Source organism: Stegodyphus dumicola, chromosome 8 (assembly GCF_044657685.1).
Source record: "Stegodyphus dumicola isolate Sdum_Otavi_A_Nest chromosome 8, ASM4465768v1".
Lineage (NCBI taxonomy): Eukaryota > Metazoa > Arthropoda > Arachnida > Araneae > Eresidae > Stegodyphus > Stegodyphus dumicola.
In genome coordinates this window covers 4,707,316-4,727,006 of record NC_140775.1, presented here as the reverse complement: position 1 = coordinate 4,727,006, position 19,691 = coordinate 4,707,316, and the positions used below count along the sequence as shown (strand labels likewise).

Sequence of the window (19,691 nt, the reverse complement as noted above, 5' to 3'; positions counted from 1 at the left end):
CGTTATAGGCTGATAGTCTCAAGGCTGTGTTGCTGACTGTTTCAGCGTGTTTGTCGTAGTTTTTCGACAACCGTAAACGTGATTTTTGAACTGTCCTTAGTAATACTGGCTAAATAAACTGTGTTTTGATTCTTCATCAAGTGTTGGCATCAATCACTCAAAATCCACGAACCCGTAGAACGCAACAATTTTACAAAACACTGCAGAAATAACCATTTATAAAAGCGATACATACTACATACAGGTACTACATACACTATAAACTATATAGAGAGTTAAAGCAATATATACTGTACGAATTTTAAACATTATAAATACGATAGCGAAAATACTACGTATCACAGATTATTGATTACATACATATTGCCGAGAAAACGAGTTATACAACTGCTATAACTACAGACAGTTATGGAAAATTAAAGCAATACATATTATAAGAGAAGCTCAGTATACTCTAAAAGAAAACAGTTATACACTATAAAGGGTTAATGCAATATATATTGCTGGAACTTATTGTACACAAAAAGAATTATGTACTATAAAGAATTAAAGCAATATATACTGTAAGAGAAGCATAATACACTAAAAAGGTAAAGAATTATACACTACAGAGGGTTGAAGCAGTATATATTGTATGAACTTAATTGTATAGGGAAAAGAATTATATACTATAAAGAGTCAAAGCAATATATACTGTAGAAATTAAAAATATTATTTATCGTGGAAAAACCGGAAACATAATATAACAAAATATCCATTTTGACCGTTCTCGAATATATTTTGACTATTTTTGCGTTACGTCTGTATGTGCGGACAGCATAAAGAACCTGATTTTCCAGAACGGAGTGCAAAATGGATTTGAAATGGATTCAAAAAGGATTTTTTTTCATGACATCTGTATGTATGTTTCTCGCACAGCTCAAACACGATTATAGAACGCGCAGGGAGCTGCTATAAGACGTAGTTACGCAACTTCTTTTTTTTTTTTTTTTTTCATTGCAACAGACAGCATCAAAAGGCGGCTACAATACTTGTCAAAAGGTATACATACATACATATATATATAACCTCACCAGAGGTCCGCGGTTCGATTCCCGGCGAAGGCGGTTGCTAAGTTTTCATCTCTTCTGCTTCCAAAGCACACCAGCGGCCGAGCAGCAAAATCGCTGAACACTGGTAGTTCGGTCCGAGGTTCGAATCCCGCGAACGGGCTGGCTGCATGGGTGTTTTCGTGGTTTTTTCCATGTGTAACGTGTATACGAGCCAGTTTCCCTTAGAAAGTCCTCCACGAAGGCATCCCTCCCCTTAGGCAAATAGCCCTAGTGTGCTTTGCCATAATTAAATACACCACTTCTGCTTCCAAAAAATTACCTAATGTCTCTACAACTTTAAATCTACAAAATATTGAAATCTTGCAACACATACGTAACTACAAGTAAAAGTATTCGCTGGCCGCATAAAATTGCTTCGGGTGTCGCTCATTTGAGACCACTGCTTTAATAGTATCTTTAGAATTCCTGTTAGAGTGTTAAAAATGCTGCCGTACATTTTTTTTAATGTTCCCTAGATTGTTCCTTTAAAAATAATATTTTGCAGTTGCATTGGGTGGCAGCATTTTTTTAATTTGAAAAATAATGTGAACAAAAAGTGAAACTAATGGCACCTCTGGTGATGAAATTCAGAATTGTTAATTAAAACTATAACACAGGAGGTTCTAGATTTGGTATTAATGAAAATGATAAAAAAAAATGTTAGATTTACATTGTTCTGCTTTTCCTGTGGAATGCTCATGTTGTAAACCGAAACTCCACGAACGCGAGGCAAAGTCGCTGTATCGGAAGACCTACTTAACGATAAACACATTTCACAATTCGTGGCTTGCTCTGGTTTAATACCCAAATCGCCATCGCGTGAGTTGAAAATGGCGAGCGGATTATTTAAATTAATGCCCGGGTTCGGACATTTGCGAGTGCCTTTTCGTGACACCACGGTTGACAATTCGCTTGGCAGCCTAATCCGGGGCTCCGGCTAAAACTCCCGACGCCCCACATACACGCCCTTGCGGTACTAGTTACGCAAATCTTCAGGCGGACCGCTCGAACTCGAATCCGAGATTGACAAGTGTGCTCGTAATCATTAAAGCACCGCTAATGATGCTCACGGTGTGTAGGGTTTTAATCATGTTTAGGTTGGTTGTCGTGCCTCCAGCTTCGTCGAAGGGTAATTTAAGCGAGTGATTAGGGGTATTTAGATATCTGCGATGTCATTTTCATTTTCTACAGGGTTAAATTAGAGCAGTAAAGGATGTAAGCAGCACGACAGTAGGGATATCAGTCGTCTGTTACATTTATCGCATTGTATACAGCAATGGTTTCAAACTCAAGGGTCGCATACGGACCGAGAGCACGATCTAAAAATAGTTGATGCGCCAAATGTTTTTAACAAAGTGAAAAATTGCTTATATATATATATAAAATCTAAAAGCTTTCAGATTTTACATTACGCCCAAATGATTTTACATTATGTTTTTTTAATGTTTTGTGTGTTCCCTTAATTTATTAAATATCCTGATTTTCTCACTTAAACTATAAAATTCAGTTCAACAGCAGTATCGCAAAATAATTTTAAAATGAGCATATATTTAGAATTTCCGATACACAGTCTCGCGCACTGGAGATTTTTTTTTTTTTTTTCCCGTACAGTATTGCATTCCTCGCTTTGAAATCTTTGAGTTTCCTAATCAAAAATTCTTTAATGTCTGACAAAATAAGAAATAGATAATAAAACAAATTCCAAATTCCAAGTAGGGCTACCAGATGCCCATATCCGCTCTAGGATTACGTTATTAAAAATTGGATGACTCTAGGTACCCTTGTTTTATCACAATGCGGGAAACATACATACGACAGTTCTATATCTCCTGGTCTACTGGGCCAATTGACGAAATTCAAATTGCGTTTTTTATGTCTCGAAAGCGCAACTTAGGATATGTATTAAATTCATATATAGCCTTCTTCTAATATAGGTATTTTAACACAAAATCAGACTTTTTCTGGAATGACATGCCAATTTTTATTTCCATATTTCGATTCGAAGCCTCAAATTATGCTTAAATATTAAATTTTGTAAAATTTGGTGCGAAATTTACGGAGAAATTAAAAAATTTACCTTGGCGTATTTTTTTCAGTTTGAGCCAAGAATCATTCACTTGGCGAACTTCTTAATTTATAAAAAGCTATCTTCCTTTCATTTTACTTCATTCTACATGAGCGGAAAAAAGGTCACGTTCATTACTTTCAAATAATTTTAACAACGTGCGTAAACCACATTGGGCGCTATTATCGCTTCTAACGAATATGCCAAATTTCAAAACGCGCTAATATGTAAATTCACGTATATCTTAGGAAATTTTGAATAAAAAACTCTAACTTTTTGCAGGTATGGCTAGAAATACATCTACTTTAAGATAATGTTAAAAATTTTATAGGTTATAATAAAAAATACATAAAAAATATTAAAAAAAGGGATATTAATAAATAGATATCAAATTCAATTAACACTGAGGAGCTAAAATTTTTTGAGCTAATTTTTTAAAATTACTCGTGAGATTTTTACAGAACTTGGCAATTTGGCGTAATCGAAATACGGAAAAAAATTGTTCCATTTCAGAAAAAGTCCGATTTTGTGTCAAAATGCCTGTATTAGAACAATGCTATGTATAAATCTTATACATATCCTAAGTCGCGCTTGCTAGGATGGGAGATATAGAATTGTCTTTTTTTGTTGTTGTTGTTGTTGTTGTTGTTGTTGTGTGTGTGGCTATCACAATGTGTTTGATTATTACACGTGATTACAAATAAAATCATTACACTGCAATCAATCGTGGATTTTAATTTAACCGATTATTCTTATATACGTCATTCCTGTACAAAAATTTTTATTTTACCGTCAAATATTTTTAATGTCGCAATGCAATTCTTGTATAAACTTCTCACGATTTTAATTTAAGAACATATCACCAAGATTACACAGATAGTTAGAAAAACTGCTTTTTAGAAAACTTTTCAGAAAAACTGCTTTTAAAAAGTTTTTTTACTCCAAAGGGGCTTTGTCCCTGAAGGACTATCGTTTTCATTTTGCGATTTTGCGTCGAATCACTATAAATGTCCGTTTCACTTTTCAAACTGTTGCCACCGAATGTTAGAGTCCTGCATTATATTTGAAGTAATTAAATAATGAAAAATCTGCATAAATGTAGGTATATTTCTCGCATTGTGATAAAGCAACGGTTCGTAGAGCCATCGAATTTTGAATGATGTAATCCTACTGCGAATATGAGCATGTGGAAGCCCAAATTTGAAATTTGGAAATTCTTTTATTATCGATTTCATTTTTTGTAAAACTTTTTACGAATTTTTGAGTAACAAACTCAACGATTTGAAAGCGGCCAATGGCAACAATCTACGGGAAAAAAAAAGAAAGAAAAAAAAACTTTCTATCTCCAGCGCGTGGAACTGTATATCGGAAATTCTAAAGATGGGCTGATTTTAAAATTATTTTGCGATATTGCTATTGAACTGAAATTTGTGGTTTAAGTGCGAAGAACATGATATGTAATAAATAAAGGTAACACACAAAACGTTAAAAAAACGCCCCTTTGGACGTAATTTAAAATCTGAAACCTTTCAGTTTTTTTTTATTATTTTATCTTAATTTTAATATATATATATTTATTCTTTTTATTTTACAGATGGGGCACGATAAAGATAAAGATAAAGGAAGAAAAATCGATATCTCTGAATATATCAAAATTATTCCTGCTCATTAGCGTAGCAGAGAGTACGTGACGTAAAGTTTCTTTCACGGTCTTCCGATCTGTCCGATGGTATTCAGATCATATTCGATTCTTTTAAATTTCTGTTTAATGTAAGGATACGACTTCATCATCACTTAAAATCATGGGCTGTAAAGCATGACAGATTAAATCTTTGATTAAAAATCAGTCAGTAATAGCACTTACACAGTATCTAAAATACAGAAAAAGACAGATTTTTGAAAAACGGTCAAAATTAGTCAATAACATTACTTATTTTTATAGAAAGAAGCAAAAAATTAAAATCAAGAACTCATAAACAGGCGAACAGAGAAACAGTTGCATAAAACATTATAACAAAAGAGTTTCTGGTGTTACATATTGCGAACATATCTGTGCAAAACAACCGTCTGCACGTCGTCTAACAATGAGTTCTATATTTATTTATATAGTATTTGAATTCGAAGAAATCCAAATAAAAGCATCACTTTTAATTGCTTCCAAAGATAACATACTAACTAGTTCTTATTGTACCAGATTTATTAATATGAAAAAAATTTCTATTTCGTAATCAGTCAATAAATACATCCGCGATGCTTATTCTATGAAGAACTTACTGAGAAATTGTAGTTTATATACACTGGTGTGCAAAAATTAAGGAAGAAGTCGAAAAATTAGCATATCAGCTGAACGAAGAGGCAGAGCGGACAGAAAGACCAATCAGGAGATTAAGTAAGGTGATGTACGGTAGCACATGCGTAGATATGCAGGTAGACGTAATGGGGGAGTGTCTGAGTAGTATAAAGCATGTTGTCGGTGTAAGATCAGTATTTCTGGCAAAGAGATTGCACGCCGTATAGCAATTAAAATCACACCGAGTTGCTGCCTCAGCGAGAAATGGCGAATAATCAATCTGTTAGACGACATCTGGATACTTTTACCAGAGGTCGAATCATTGGGAAGTTGGAGGAAGGCCGCAGTGTGACAAGTGTGGCTGCAGAGTTCGGAATTGATCACAGCATCGTTTCACGACTTTGGAGACAATTTCAAACTACAGGAACAGCTATCCGGGGGTTTAGTAGTGGTCGTTCACGAGGAACCACACCCGCAGATGACCGGTATATTGCCTTACAGGCCAGAAGAAACAGGCGGCAGACAGCGGGAGAAATCGCTAGACACACGACACAGGCGACTGGACGACCGATATCGCGTTTTACCGTGGCCAGAAGACTGCACGGTGGTGGTCTGTTTGCACGACGCCCTGTACGGTGTGTACCTCTAACGCCTGCCCATCGGAGAAGGCTTTCTCTGTGGTGCCGGGAACACCGGAATTGGAGAGACAATGAATGGAGACGAGTACTCTTTACAGATGAGAGCAGATTCAGTCTGAGTAGCGATTCTCATCGCATACTCATCTGGAGAGAGCGGGGAAGCCGCAACCATCCCTCGAACATCATTGAAAGGGGCAGGTATGGAGGTGGCGGTGTTCTCGTTTGGGGAGGCATCATGCTTGGTAGTCGTACAGACCTTCACATCTTCGACGCAGGTTCAGTCAACGGGAACCGTTATTGTAACGAGATTCTTCTTCCATATGTGCGTCTTTTTAGAGATGCTATGGGTCCGCAGTTCCTTTTCATGGACGACAATGCACCATGTCATCTCACAGTAGCTGCCGAACAGCTCTTAGAGAGTGAGGATATTGAACGTATGGATTGGCCGGCACGATCTCCGGATCTCAATCCCATCGAGCATGTATGGGATTTTCTAGTAGACGCTTGGCAGCTCGTACCTTACCACCAGTAACGATTCCGGAGCTTCGATTGGCGCTGCAAGACGAATGGGAGCAATGCCTTAACAACTCATTGACACCCTCATTCTCAACATAGGCAGACGCTGTGAAACCTGCCTAGCAGTCAGGGGAGATCATATCCCCTATTAAAGACCGGATGTTTCTTGCTGGATACCCATCACAGGGATGTTTCGGCCTTCAGTCGCATTGCGCTCCATGCTACTTTTTCAATAAAGCTTCTTTTTATCCCTTTGATTTCTCTTTAGTAAGTGTTGCTTACATTACTCATGTTCTTACGTATTGGGGATCTTACGGTATTAAATGTGTTGATTTGGAAAGCTTTTGTACAAAGTTATATTGAAAAAACCGTCTCGTCCTTAATTTTTGCACACAAGTGTAATACAGAATAATCAGTTACTATTCTATGAAGAACTTACTGAGAAATTGTAGTTTATATAATACAGAATAATCAGTTACTATATATAACAAGAACTGAATCTTATCTATTCGCTCGTTAAAATACTATAATAAAATTTGTCTAACAGTAAAATATTGTATATCATAATATAACTATAATTTTAATGAAAAATGAATTTCATTGAAGAATTCAGCCTATAAAATGTTACTTTTAGAGTTTACCGAAAATAATATTTTTAATAAGTTTACCAAGCACTAAGAGGTTATTAAATTAAAAAAACCATACGTCGAAATTTCCAAGAAGTTGCATGATTTAAAAATTCACTATTTGAAAAGAAAGAGTATTTTGCTCACACGTTGCAAGATTAAAAAAAATTAATTACACTTATTTTAGCATAAATTCAATCAATTCTTTGCACCTTAATTTTTCATTTACTTTTCTTAATAAAATTCCTTTTGCTTTAACGAATGAGTGAACACATCGCCATTTTTTTATAAAAATATTTATAATGGAATTTTTAGTTACGTTCCTACGTTAATCTTCGTGAAGCGATGGATCTGGAAAGAATATTTTCACAAACCTGGCGCGTAATTAAATTTTATTTTTAGAATTTTACTTCAAAAAGATTCGTTATGTGATGAAGAAATAGAACTTTCTAAAAAATAATTAGAGGAGAAAAATGAAGCTCGAGTTAGGAACAATATATCATTATTTCACACTTCCAGAAAGAACAAACATTAATCTAGTTTAAGAAGATGATGCTGATGTTTCACTGTTGCCAAATAATCTAATATAAACTTCTTGCAGAAGTTTGATTCTGAAGTTTGCACCGGATTCGATTTAAAATGATAAACTAGGTAATAAACTTTTGCGAAAAGGATTTACTTCGTTATGAATTTAAAAACAGTCTACAAGCAAACAATTTTTACTTCCTTGTACGAAGTAAAAAGGAAGTATTGTAATTGCGAAAAATTTCGGGCATCATATTTCAACGAAAATATCCATTTTCACCGCTATCGTAATAGTATGCAATTTAACGATGATTTTGCGTGACATCTGTACGTAAGGACAGAATAAAGGACTCTTTTTCCTCCAAAAAAATTATAAAACTAATTTCAAATGAATTCTGAAGAGATTTTTTGTGGCGTTTGTACGTACGTACGTATCTCGCATAACTCAAAAACGAGTAACCTCAGAACGTCTAAATTTTGTATATAGGACTGCTATAACATGTAGATGTGCACCTCACATTTTGGTTGCAATCGGCCGCACCAAAAGATCCACTCTGTTACTCAGCTCAGTGAGCTCAGCTTCTTTATTCTTATATGTTTGTAAATTGTGCATTTTTTGCTTTAAAAATAATTGAATTATGTTGTTCTGGTCAAGATTTTTATGCCTTTTGTTAACCTGCATGCAATAACAGTGGAATTATCAACAATTTAAAAGTTTTTTAAGTGCGGCTAAGCCTAATTTTTTATTACCATGGCAGCCATGTTTGTGTACATTTGAAACTTAGCAGAATAGCGGATTTGTTGCCAGTCTATAGAAACTAAGCTTCGCAACAACAAAGTAACGTCTTCTTTTATGATTGCGAATTAAATTATGCTTAATTCATTCTGGAATTATCATTTAATTTATTAACTTTTTTTGCGTAGAAACTGCAATTTTAATTGTAAAAATTGCTTTTTTAATTGTTTTAATTGTACTTGGTGTTTTATGTTTTTCTTTATCTTTCAAATTTTAATGAAAATATTTTGAATTTTAATGTATTTTTGCTTTACCGCGAAGTGAGAATTGTATTAATTAGTAGCGCATGCAGTAAGCGGCGCTGAATTGTCTGCGAAAAACTGTTTCTTTTTTATTTGTTTAATTTCTTTTATACATCGTTTTAGATTTATTATAGCATTTGAATAGAACTTGTGGTAATTCTTCAGATGATATAATTTTTGTGTACTCTGAGTTATAAAATGAATGAGATGTAATGCTGTTTAGTGAACCTAGGGCCGAAGTGTCGCTATGGTAAATAACTATAGTGAACTTTAGAGAGTGCATTTATTCTATTGTGGTTTATGCGTTATCCATGAAGTAGATTTAATTCAAAATTCGTTAACTGTTAACTCAATATGTTTAAATGAAATGCAGGAAAATTGCGTATAATTCAATATTCCGTACAAGGAAGTCATGTGGTGTACACATCAGATTTTTTTAATGTGTTAATATTAATTCTTAAAACTTACTTTTTTAAAAATGAATTTCATGAAACACTAGTTAATTAAAATAGAATATTTTTATAAGAAAACTGGAATTAAAAAGTAGCTTTGTAAATTATATTTAGTAAATTATTTTCTTATACTACAGCACACTTATCTACCTCTTTTCTTTGCGTCTCTGACGCGGAATGATGCAGATAGAAGCATCTATAAAAAGAAAACAATTCTGAATCTAAATGTTACCATCTGTCAATTCAGATCGAATCGAATTACAATGATGTGCTTCCGCTGCCAAAAATTTGGCCACAGACAGTTATTTTGCAACTATGCGCTGCAATGTCTTAAGGTGTAAAAAATCCCATATCGCTTTTTATAAGGGTTGCGAATTTTATCCAAAAATTCGCCATAGTTCAACTGATCATAAGACCACTTCTCGGTTGTCGAAAGAAAACAAGAAGATTGTCAAAAAAATCTACGAAACCTGTTCCTGTTGTTTCTGCAACCCAAGAGGCTAAAAGACTCTAATTCTAAGAATTTGGACTTTGATAAATTTGCTGATGTGCAATTTTAAAACTTTATGGACAATTTTGCTGGTTTCTTTGGCAAAATTTTTCATTTCGTTAAGGTACTTAAAGGCTTGAGCTCTCAGGAAGATAAAAATTCAGCTACCTTTGCGAATTTTACTGCAGCACACAATTGTAAATAATACATTTATTGTTACCACTTACATAATAATAATATTTAAGACCTTAATTAAACTTTGTAATGTTAAATAGCATTATTAAAAAACGAAACTTAAAGTTCAATAATTTTAATTTGGCAAGTAAAATGTTTTTTCACAATTTATTTTTTAAAAAATATATTTTGAAATGAAAATTTTAGAACGTGGTTGCCTTAATTTTAAATAAAATACTTTTTTTTCAATTCACATTTTAAAATACATATTGTTCTACTGTTCGAGCTGTAAAGTGAAGCCGATAGACGGCGCTGATACCCCATAACTGTTCTAAAATTATGTTAACGTTTAGAATGTTAGTAAGATGTATTGTGTATCGTCAAGAGTGTAAAGTACTTTGTTTACACAACCTGATTACGTTATGTAAACAAAGGATTAATATCTAAAATTGATTCAATTAATGTTTCTGAAGCTCATCAGATCAAGAATTTCAGGTAAGAACTTTCTGTTTTATTTGAACTATGATTTATATTGATCTCTTGTTATACTACTTCCATGTATGTACGTATTTTAAGCATTTTTTTAAATATTACTGTTGTATTTTTTAATCGCCTAAAATATTACACATTTAAAAAAGTAGTTATTTGTCACAGCTAAGTAAGTTTATTAATGTTAATATCTCATCACGGACAAAAACCTTTTAAAAAAAGAATCAATTTTTGAAAAAACTTTTATACAACATAAATGTTATTTTAAATTGTTATCATTTAAAATTACATAGAACAATGACTTGACATAGTTATTCTGTAACAGCACTAGCTAGCTCTCTTGAGAAAATTCTCATGAGAAAATATGTGGAATTCCATCACGACGAGTTTTAAAGGCTAATGAACTGAAATGTTTTTTTACCCGCTATATTTTAAACAAACATTTGCTGCATAAGGATGTACAAGCTAATTCGCACATAAGATCTGAAAATTTTATCAATTCATTTGAGAATTTCGTCAGAATTAAAATTCTCAGTGAGTAAATAACAACGCTATCATAAAATTAATTAATTTATACGATGTGAATACGCAATGAAAACATTAAATAAAATAATTCTACGACTTTTATTTTGTTTATTTCAGACGCAGTTTATATCGTCTGCGTCGGAATGAAACTTTTAGATAAGAATCAAGAATAAATATAAATTTGAAAAATGAAACTCAATATTATTCGGAATATTTTTACAAATTCTTAAATCTCTAAAAAAATTCTTTTTAACAGCGACATGTATAACTGTATGAAATACTATTTTTTAAATGCGGAAAACATCTTATGTTAATTAGTTAACGAAGTGGATATTTTTAATTACAATTTCGTTAAATACAAATTCTTCTTTTTATTCTAATTATCGTTAATAATTTGTCTCAAATAGAATGAAAATAAGAAAACAGCAGAGTAATCATGATTATTTATTTTCGAAACAAACGAAATAAGATTTCCATTATAAGATAGCAACAACTGGAATTCGAAGCACAGACTAAGAATGCTAATGATTTTGGAAAAGAGATAATTATACATTTTGCTTTCTACATACTTATTTAGCTGCTTTATAAATGTTGTACTTAACCCATACTTTATTATCATATTAACCATTATAATGGGAATTTTCATGCATGCATTCATGGTAATGAACAATTCATTTCAAATTTACATTAAAAAAATTGCAGTATATAATTTTTCACTTCCTTTAATATTAAGGAACACAGATATTAGTAATAAATGTTTAGAATTAACGTTTCTTACTGAATATAATTTGCAAACAACTTCAAAAGAACTTTCGTTCCAAAACAGTACATTCTTTATCAATGTAACAAAGCGAATCATTTTCAAATAATACTTTAACTTGCTCATTTGTCGCATCACGTTACGTTCAACCAATATATCATTTATCATCCACGTGAAAAGAAAAATTGATGAACTGGCAATTTTTGCCATTCTTGCAAGAGAAAAATCTAAATTACAATTAAATTTAATTATTGACAGTTTTTGTCAATCTTGTGTGAGAGGATCATTAATTTAGTTTTCAAATTATTACAGAATATTGCTTACTTAACCGAGTACTATACTGAGTGACTTAAAAATAATTTTCGTGTTTAGTCATAAGTTAAGCATTATTTCGTCAATAAAGGGACTATAGACTTGTCTTTGAAGCTTTGGAATCATGTTAAGTTTCCTTACCAGAACATTTATCATTTGCGTGACTAAACAGTTTGCCAAGTTATTAAAATTCCAAGCGGCATAAGATTTTTAATTTATCATATACGCAGCTTGGCAAATTGTCATTTTTCACTGTTATTCTAAGACGCAAAAGAATTTTAATTCATGTTTCGAATTATAACTGCACACTGCGTAATCAAGTAATAAACATATTTCTTAATAACTTATATCTTTATTTTGTCTTTTCAAAGATATATCTAATTGAAAATTATACAAATTTTAGTATACTGACACCAGAAATTCTAACGAAATTTTACCAAATTATGGACCTTGCTACGTTACGCTATCAAAGCTTTTCTCATCTAACAAGTGTTGCTATTCAGTGACGTAAGACTTAAACTACATGACATGCTGGCTGGCAAATGGGAAAATAACTATTTTTCAGAGTATTGCCATTTGATGTTATATAGAATCTTTAATCCATCTTCTAACTCATAATTAAATAGTTTCAGCTTTAAAAAATCAGGACTCTTGCCCCTAACTCCCCATGATTGCGATTATTACAATTAATATATAGTTCAGCATCCTGTATAGCAATGATTTCAGACTAACCAATAAGATCCCCTTTTATGTGGCTTGGGAATATATTTCCCGTAAACTAATTAGCATAATTATGACATTATTTGTTATGGCAAGACATTGAAAATGGTTTAAGTTTGAGAATAAATAATGGCAATTTAGTCTGTTTCTCCTTAGTCAGTTTTCCTTCTATATATACAAAAAAAGAAAAAGTAAGTTTCAATGTAAATAATTATGATATTCTTTATTTCCTACTGTAACTAGACACTTGGAGGACAATTACTAGAAATTATCTTCATCGCGGACTGTAGATCCTCGTCGGTCAGACGAGTTATTTGTTATTAATTTTCAACTGTGAAAGAAAAGCTGTTCATATAGAAATGTCTTACCAAACAAAGTTATTATTTTTAGTGCAATGCGCAATTATCCACTATGGAAGCTCACTAAGAGAAGGTTTGGGTTTATGTTAGAAAGGTTTTTAGTTCTCAAAATTTGGGTTCAAGTTCCGAATTAGTTGCGTAGTTACGTTATTAGCGTTAGGCAAGCCATGTAACGTAAACCGATCTGGAAATGAAGCAGTCCAGAAAAGTTATTACTATCTCTAAAATACAGAGGGAATACACAAATCAAAAATGAGAAATTAAGATGCTATTGCTGAATTAAATTATAAAGCTAATTTACATATTTTTATATTATGTATATATGAATAAATTTAACAAAAATACCGACAAAATGATATAATAAAAAATATATGAATTTATTAAAAGTATAAATAAAATAATAATTTAATAAAAATATTGAAGAACATTTTATATGTTAATTTAATAAATAACAAAAATATCGGTTAAATAACCGATGGTCAGTTAAATAACTCCTATTGAATTCACCTTCGAACAAACTGTACTCTGTTATTACCGATTCATTCAAATTCTATAATTATTTTAAATTTTTACGGATTTTCGGCCTATTTCGTAAAAATATTTTAATTAAAAAAATTCAGAAAATAAAATTAATTAATTAATTAATTAATTAATTAAAAAAACTCACAACGTTACCTTGTTTAATGAGGCACATAAAATACCAAACGAATACTAATGTACACAAACGAGTACACAGTTATCTCGCTGGTTATCGCGCTGATGATACAGATCGATCATTCTGAAGATTACGGTTCAACATTTGTACGAGCCAAAGGGTTTACAATAGCAACAACACTACACCGAAACAGGGGACAATCAATATCGCAACATCATCAAAGATAAAAAGAGAAATTGATTTTCAACTTCGTGTTCATCTAGAAATGAACAAATATACTTATATATATATATATGCTTTACACTTTCCTGGTGTATTGTATAATTCACACTGTTATGGACTGTGAGTATGAAATTTCCAAGCAATCATTGTATCTAATTACAAAAATTTTATTATAACTCATGGCATTTCATTGAAAATAGAATTTTGTCATCGATTTTTTTTTTATTTACTTCCTGATAAGCTATCGAGTTTCAAAATTTTGTAGACACAGTGTTTCTCGATGACAATGCAGCGTGGTGAAGCGATCTTTTCAAAATTTTAATTTATATATTTTTCTTTTTATTTATTTAATGTTTAAACGTTTTTCCGCACATATCTTCGCTTAAAGAACAAACTAAATATATTAAAATTTTACTGTTTACGTCATCAAATAGACCCAAAAAAAGTACTTTCAATGAAACCTATGTGAAAATTCTAATTTAATTTCTGATCCATGGTGAATTTTTGAAAATCGCTCAATTTTTTAAATTATTAGTTGTTTATAAGTTTACAATTTCAAGGTATCCGGTAAAAAGTTTTGACATCTTCAGAGTTTGATAAAATAAACTTCGCGATTTTCTACATAAAAAAAGAAAAAAAAAAAAAAAAAAGAAAAGAAAAAGAAAAAAGTTGTGGTCTGAAGCAGACAAAAGAAAAAAGGGGTTTTGAGTATATCATCTTCGCGCACTTAATGATGACTTACTGCTGTTCGCTTTTTCATTATGACACCTAGTTTCTGAAATTGAACATTCAAAGCTATTTCTTCATTCTCTGAACGACGTTTAGTTATTTTTATTTCATAATTTTATTGTAATTTCTTTTCTTGTGTTCTAATGATGACTAAAAATTTTAACGTTGCAACGTGTGATTGAGACTAAAAATAAGAAAAAATACAATTAAAGAAAAGGTTTTTATATAATAAGCTCTTTTATTTAAAATGAATATGATAATTAATGGGCTAAAAGAAGAAAAATAATTTATCATAGAGTTTAATGGGAATAATACATCAAATAACTCAGTTAACAAAATTCTTCTACAATTTTATATCCTGAATAATGAAAGCGTGCGACGCCTAAACAAAGAAATCTATTAATTCAATTGCATTGCCAAACGTATAAACGTAACATTTTCTTTTTATTACCATGGGCGCTCCAAGCTTTTCTTAATCGCGATATAACACTGCAGATGAATTCTGCCAACAGAATTATTTAATCTATTATTCCCATATTATAAATTATTTTCCTCGTTTTACAGCATTTATTATCATATCCATTTTAAATAAAGGCTTTTTTGTATGAAACACCCCTTTTCCCCCCTAATTTTATCTTATTTTATTTTATTAACACACTGAGGTGCTTTTCTAAATGATGTTTTTGTTTTCAATAAGTGATAAAAATCCTACCGCAAAAATTCTAGCCATTCTTGTGTACATTATCGTCTGCATACAATATTAAATTGAATATTGACAATAAAATTTTGTATTAACGTACAGATTGTAAATCTCCCTCTACACTTTTTTTAAAGTTTTATTGAAAATGTAATCCAGTATTTTTAACATTTTGATATTTTACGTTCGAAATATAAATGCAGAAATAAAAACAGGAACTTTCAAATTTGAAATTACTTTTGAATTGAGTCTTAATTTTGACAAAAGATAACAATTATTAAAACGTGCTGCTAATAATTCAGAAACATGATAGCTCATTATTTTAAGTGATTATTTAGCAGTGCAGTTGTTTCGAAGGTAAATGAAAGCATTTTCTTGAAATATGGTTGGCAACAATGTCTATTTAATGTGGCGAGCGATTTCTATCGAAACTGAAAAATAATAAACTTCTCTGGTAAGTATTTAAAAAAATTCGATTACATTAGGCTGATACTAAAAATAGATTTTTGTTTATTTAGGCTCTTCCTAAAAAAATATTTAACTTAAAATTATCAGAACTTTTTTTATGAAGTAAGAAAGAATGATAAAAAATAAAACGCTACATCAAAGACCCATGAATTATCATTAACTATATGGCGTTTGTTATGTATCTTCTAAATAATAATAATAAATAATAGTTATTTAATAATGATTTGACATTAGTAAATGACAACAAATGTGCTAAAAACGTAACTCGTTTCGAATGAAATCGATGGAAAGATACAAAATCATAACTCAAATGATAATAAATTTGGCCTAAGCGGCTAGGAAGCGAAACCTTCTTAATTTACATGCTAACAGAAAATGACCATATATAAAACATTACATAAATGTGATTTTCTTTACACAATGCTTACCGTAATTTTCATTTATAAAGGCGTACATTTAGCAGATTTTTTATGTTAGATTTTGAAAGATTCTACATGAAAAAAAAGGGTGAAGATTTGAGTTTTTAATCCTGAATCCTTTTTAGGATTCGTAGGATTCAAATATCTATCCCTAATTGGTATAATACCCAAAGCTTTAGCATTATAATGACTAAGTTTTTTTAAAAAAAAATCTTTATTATTAGTCTCAAAACACGATTTTGCATTGTTTCACTTTTCATTGGAGTCTGCTGCCATTCGCGAAAATGTAAGATATTATTCTTTCGTATTTAATCTGTCTCTTATCAATTAACAAACTAAATTTTTAAACCAATAGATGCCGCTCTTAAAAATACTTTTTTTTTCAACTTTTTAATCTGATTGATTGATACAAAAATTCATTTCATGATATATAGTTAATAAAAGACATTCAATATTTTTACAGAACTGCGTTGCATATTTTTCACTTTTTAAATATACAGAAGAAATGCAACGTTCCCATGTTAGTCTAAATTTCGCTCATCATATATCAAAATGTTTCGCTCTTCCACTTGAGTCATGCCTCTCAATAATCTCTACTCATAAGCCATAATAAACTTAAAAATTTCCCTTTTGGGCGATAGTTAAAATTGAAAACTTTCCGATTTCTTATATTAATTTTAATGTATTGAAAGTAATTTTTTTAAAAAATGTTTATCTTTCCTTTGCTTTGCAAAATATTACGGTTCTAAAAAATATGCTCGAAATTATAATTACAGAGACAGTGAACATAACTTAAATTCAGCGGGGGAAAACTCATTTTAGAAAATAGCAAAAAATACTATTTATTTATTTTATTAGATCGTCCTGGTCAGGAGAAGACTACCACTTATTTGGTCATAAAAGTTTTAGAAAGAAAAAATTTCGGCACTTTACTACACATCGAAGTGATTGAGACAGCAACTTTTCTGGCGCATACAGCTACTAAAATTGACTTGGCTTGATTATACGTTGAATGGAGTATCAGAAGCGAAGGTCCCTTTGCCCTGTATGAGAGCTATTTTTTAATCCATTTGAACTCAGTTACATTTAGCTTATTTTCAACCAATCAACTATTAGCAAGGTCCAAAAGACGATATTCGTGCAGCTAAAACCGATAATTCCAGTAGCAGATCCTAGAGATTACTTATTTCTTATATCTAAAAAAGAACTGAGAGAATATTATTGATTGTTTCAAAATATCTTCCTATGTGATAAGGCATAAAAGCCAAAAAAACACTTACAAGAATACAATGTCATGTTTCAACAATACGAGATAAACACATTTACATTCTGAAGACTGTCTCTGAAGTATCATTGATAATTCGTCATGTACTAATGAGAAATAATGAGACTGAATGAAAAGTACTTACCGATCATGAGCAGGGACACGGTGAGATGTTCTCTTCCTGTAGCTTTCAGGGCACCCAGTACAGTGCCGACTATGGCACAGCAAAGGCCCACAAAGGCTATCATCACAATGAACCACCGTATGCTCACAGTTTGTGTCACCATCACACCACAACAGTGCTTCGGTTCGTCCGATTCGGAGGCTGCTGGCGCCCCTGCAAAGCTGGGGCCGCCCCTCCGCCCCCCACTACGCTCTCTCGGGTGGAACCCCCTGAAAGCCCCGCCGCGACCGCCGCCTCCCCTGGACGTCCTGCGAGGGTTGGCGGTCAAGTGGGGGCATGCCGGGGCGGTCGTCGGGGGAGGTGGTGGTGGTGGATGAGACGGAGGGGGCAGTCGTCGACTCCCTCCTCCCCTTTCCACCGTCACTGGGGGAAGAGTGGAATAAGGCGGGGGAAGATGGGAGTTTAAGATGTCTGGTAGCGTGTTGTTGTTGTTGATGTTAGTATCCGAAGACGGTGTATCCAGTGGTGGTGGTGGTGCAAAGGTATCCGGCGTCAGCTGAGTGTGGGTCGTGAGACGCCTCGTACTCCTGCAACTGTTGGACGAACGACGTGCATGTTCATGGGGGACAGATATCCCATCCCCCAGTCCTCCACCGAGGCTGGTCATGCTGCTGGACAAGTTTACGTCACCTATCTGTTTGTCGGACGATACGCTAGACTCGCACACATGGTCCAGCTTGTGGTGATGGGGAGAATCCGAAAGGGTTGGAGACTTCTTGCACAGATCAGTATCCGAGTAAAATATTCCAATGTTGTACACCTCCTTCGCGGCGACTTGCACTGCAGTCGCCGACGCACTACTCTCCTTGGAAGAAGTTTTGGTTCTTCCACCTGAGCTTAAGCGTGAAGTGTCCTGACCTACTTCTGGGCGATCCGGAAACTGGATATTCGAGCTGGGCACATCGGACGAGTTGGGGCCGCGGTTAGCATCACGGGGTAAAGGTGTACCCCAGTGGCGACCCTCGAACCAAAGACGACTCCGATAAATTCGATTTATCCGTGGATAACGACGAGGAATGCGAAAAGCATCCCCTCTCGAGAAATTGGAATCCTCGCACGAGGTACTACTACTAGTGGTTGTTGAAGGAACACAGTACAATAAACTCTGTCCGAATGAATCGGCGGTGCTTTGATCATGCGATCCTGTCCTTTCTTCGGCACTGACTGCTACTGCAACACGATTGTCAACAAAGCGAGTGTTATATTCTTCCGCGTCTCCGCAGTACCCTCCGTTCACAACTCCTCTACATCCGACGGACGACTGAGGAACTCGGCCAGGCGACGCACTCGACGTATGCGCCTCTCCTGCATCATTGGAAGAGATGACGGGCGATGGTAGCGCCATCTGTTGGAGACGGAAGGCATCAGTTGCTTCCTCGTCTCTCATCATTCCCGTCTCGGAGAACCTAAATAGTGCGTAAAAAGAAATAAATACATTATCACATGAGTAGTTCACATTTCCCCCCCAAGCTACTTAAGTATAAAAATAACAAACACATCAACCCCCCCGTTCTGTTGCCATCGAGGAGGAAAAGAATGGACTGTCTAAAAATAAGTTTTGTAACGAAAATAATTTTTTATTTTGTGTTTTCTCGTGTAGTGAGAAAGGAAAACAGCAATACGTGTGCTGTGCATTTACCATCCAATAACAGAAGGAGAATAAATTTGATTGAATTAAAAAAAAATTAAAGTAAATGTAGTCGAATGAATTAAAAATTTGGAAAAATAAACAATTTGGGTAATTGATATGCATAAAGGTACCTACTTTATAAGGTGTTTATAGAAATTTCTCATAATTTGGAAAGTAGGACAGAGATACACGTTCGTGAACGAGAAAGAATACAGTTACAAGATGAAAAGTGACCTAATGCCCTCTAATAGGCATCATTTGGGGTCGTCACCTGCGAACGAAATGGAACATGAATTGTTTTTTGTGAGATGGTGTACCTCAAATGGAGCATCACTGATCGTCTGCACATTAAT

General features: G+C 33.2%; 1 protein-coding gene across 1 annotated transcript in view; it reads right to left on the bottom strand.

Annotated features, from left to right (window-relative positions):
- LOC118202662 (uncharacterized) overlaps positions 1–19,113 on the bottom strand; it is a 254,323-nt gene extending 235,210 nt beyond the window's left edge. Inside the window, exon 1 of the mRNA XM_085821526.1 lies at positions 17,670–19,113. Within this exon, the coding sequence (XP_085677652.1) occupies positions 17,670–19,098 (1,429 nt within the window). The 5' untranslated portion in view covers positions 19,099–19,113. The remainder of the gene's footprint in view (positions 1–17,669) is intronic.
- Between the last annotated feature and the right edge of the window lie 578 nt (positions 19,114–19,691).